Raw genomic sequence first — 718 nt, forward strand, 5'->3', positions numbered from 1 at the left:
GCCCCACGGTGGGGTTGGGGATCCAGGTGTCTGAGCCCCCCAAATCCTGCCCCATGGCGGGGTTGGGGATCCAGGCACTGAGCCCCCCAAATCCTGCCCCACAGTGGGGTTGGGGATCCAGGTGTCTGAGCCCCCCAAATCCTGCCCCACGGCAGATTCAGTGACCCAGGTGTCCGGCCCCCCAAATCCTGCCCCACGGCAGACTCAGCGTCCCAGGCGCCCGAGCCCCCCGAATCCCGCCCCACGGCGCTGCCGAGGACCCCGACGTCCACCCAGCTCCTCCTCACCTACCCGCCCCACAGGGCTGCGGCCGACCCAGACATTTGGGGACCCCCCCTCAGCCCTGCCCCACGGCGAGGGGGCCCGATCCCTCCTGACCTGTGCACCGTGTCTCTCTCTCTTTTTCTTGCGCCCCCCCCCGTCACGGCAGGGTTCGCCTTCCCGGACTGGGCGTACAAACCGGAGTCGAGCCCGGGTTCGCGGCAGATCCAACTCTGGCACTTCATCCTGGAGCTGCTGCGGAAGGAGGAATACCGGGAGGTGATCGCTTGGCAGGGCGACTACGGCGAGTTCGTCATCAAGGACCCTGACGAGGTGGCCCGGCTTTGGGGGGTCCGCAAGTGCAAGCCCCAGATGAATTACGACAAGCTCAGCCGGGCCCTCAGGTGGGCTTTGGGGGGCGGGGGGTTCCCCCCGGGGCTCCGCTCTCTCCCCCCCC

At 68.7% G+C, this 718-nt stretch overlaps 1 protein-coding gene across 1 annotated transcript; it reads left to right on the forward strand.

The window, feature by feature from the left end:
• Positions 1 to 53: 53 nt before the first annotated feature.
• On the forward strand, positions 54 to 686 carry LOC104836078 (ETS domain-containing transcription factor ERF-like; the record flags this gene model as incomplete). The annotated part of the gene is made up of 2 exons (XM_010574424.1): positions 54 to 108; positions 431 to 686. Coding segments are annotated over exons 1-2 (311 nt in total), but the record flags the coding sequence as incomplete, so codon positions are not given.
• Between the last annotated feature and the right edge of the window lie 32 nt (positions 687 to 718).

The sequence above is a fragment of the Haliaeetus leucocephalus genome, unplaced genomic scaffold, assembly GCF_000737465.1.
Source record: "Haliaeetus leucocephalus isolate CR32 unplaced genomic scaffold, Haliaeetus_leucocephalus-4.0 Scaffold434, whole genome shotgun sequence".
Taxonomy (NCBI): Eukaryota; Metazoa; Chordata; class Aves; order Accipitriformes; family Accipitridae; genus Haliaeetus; species Haliaeetus leucocephalus.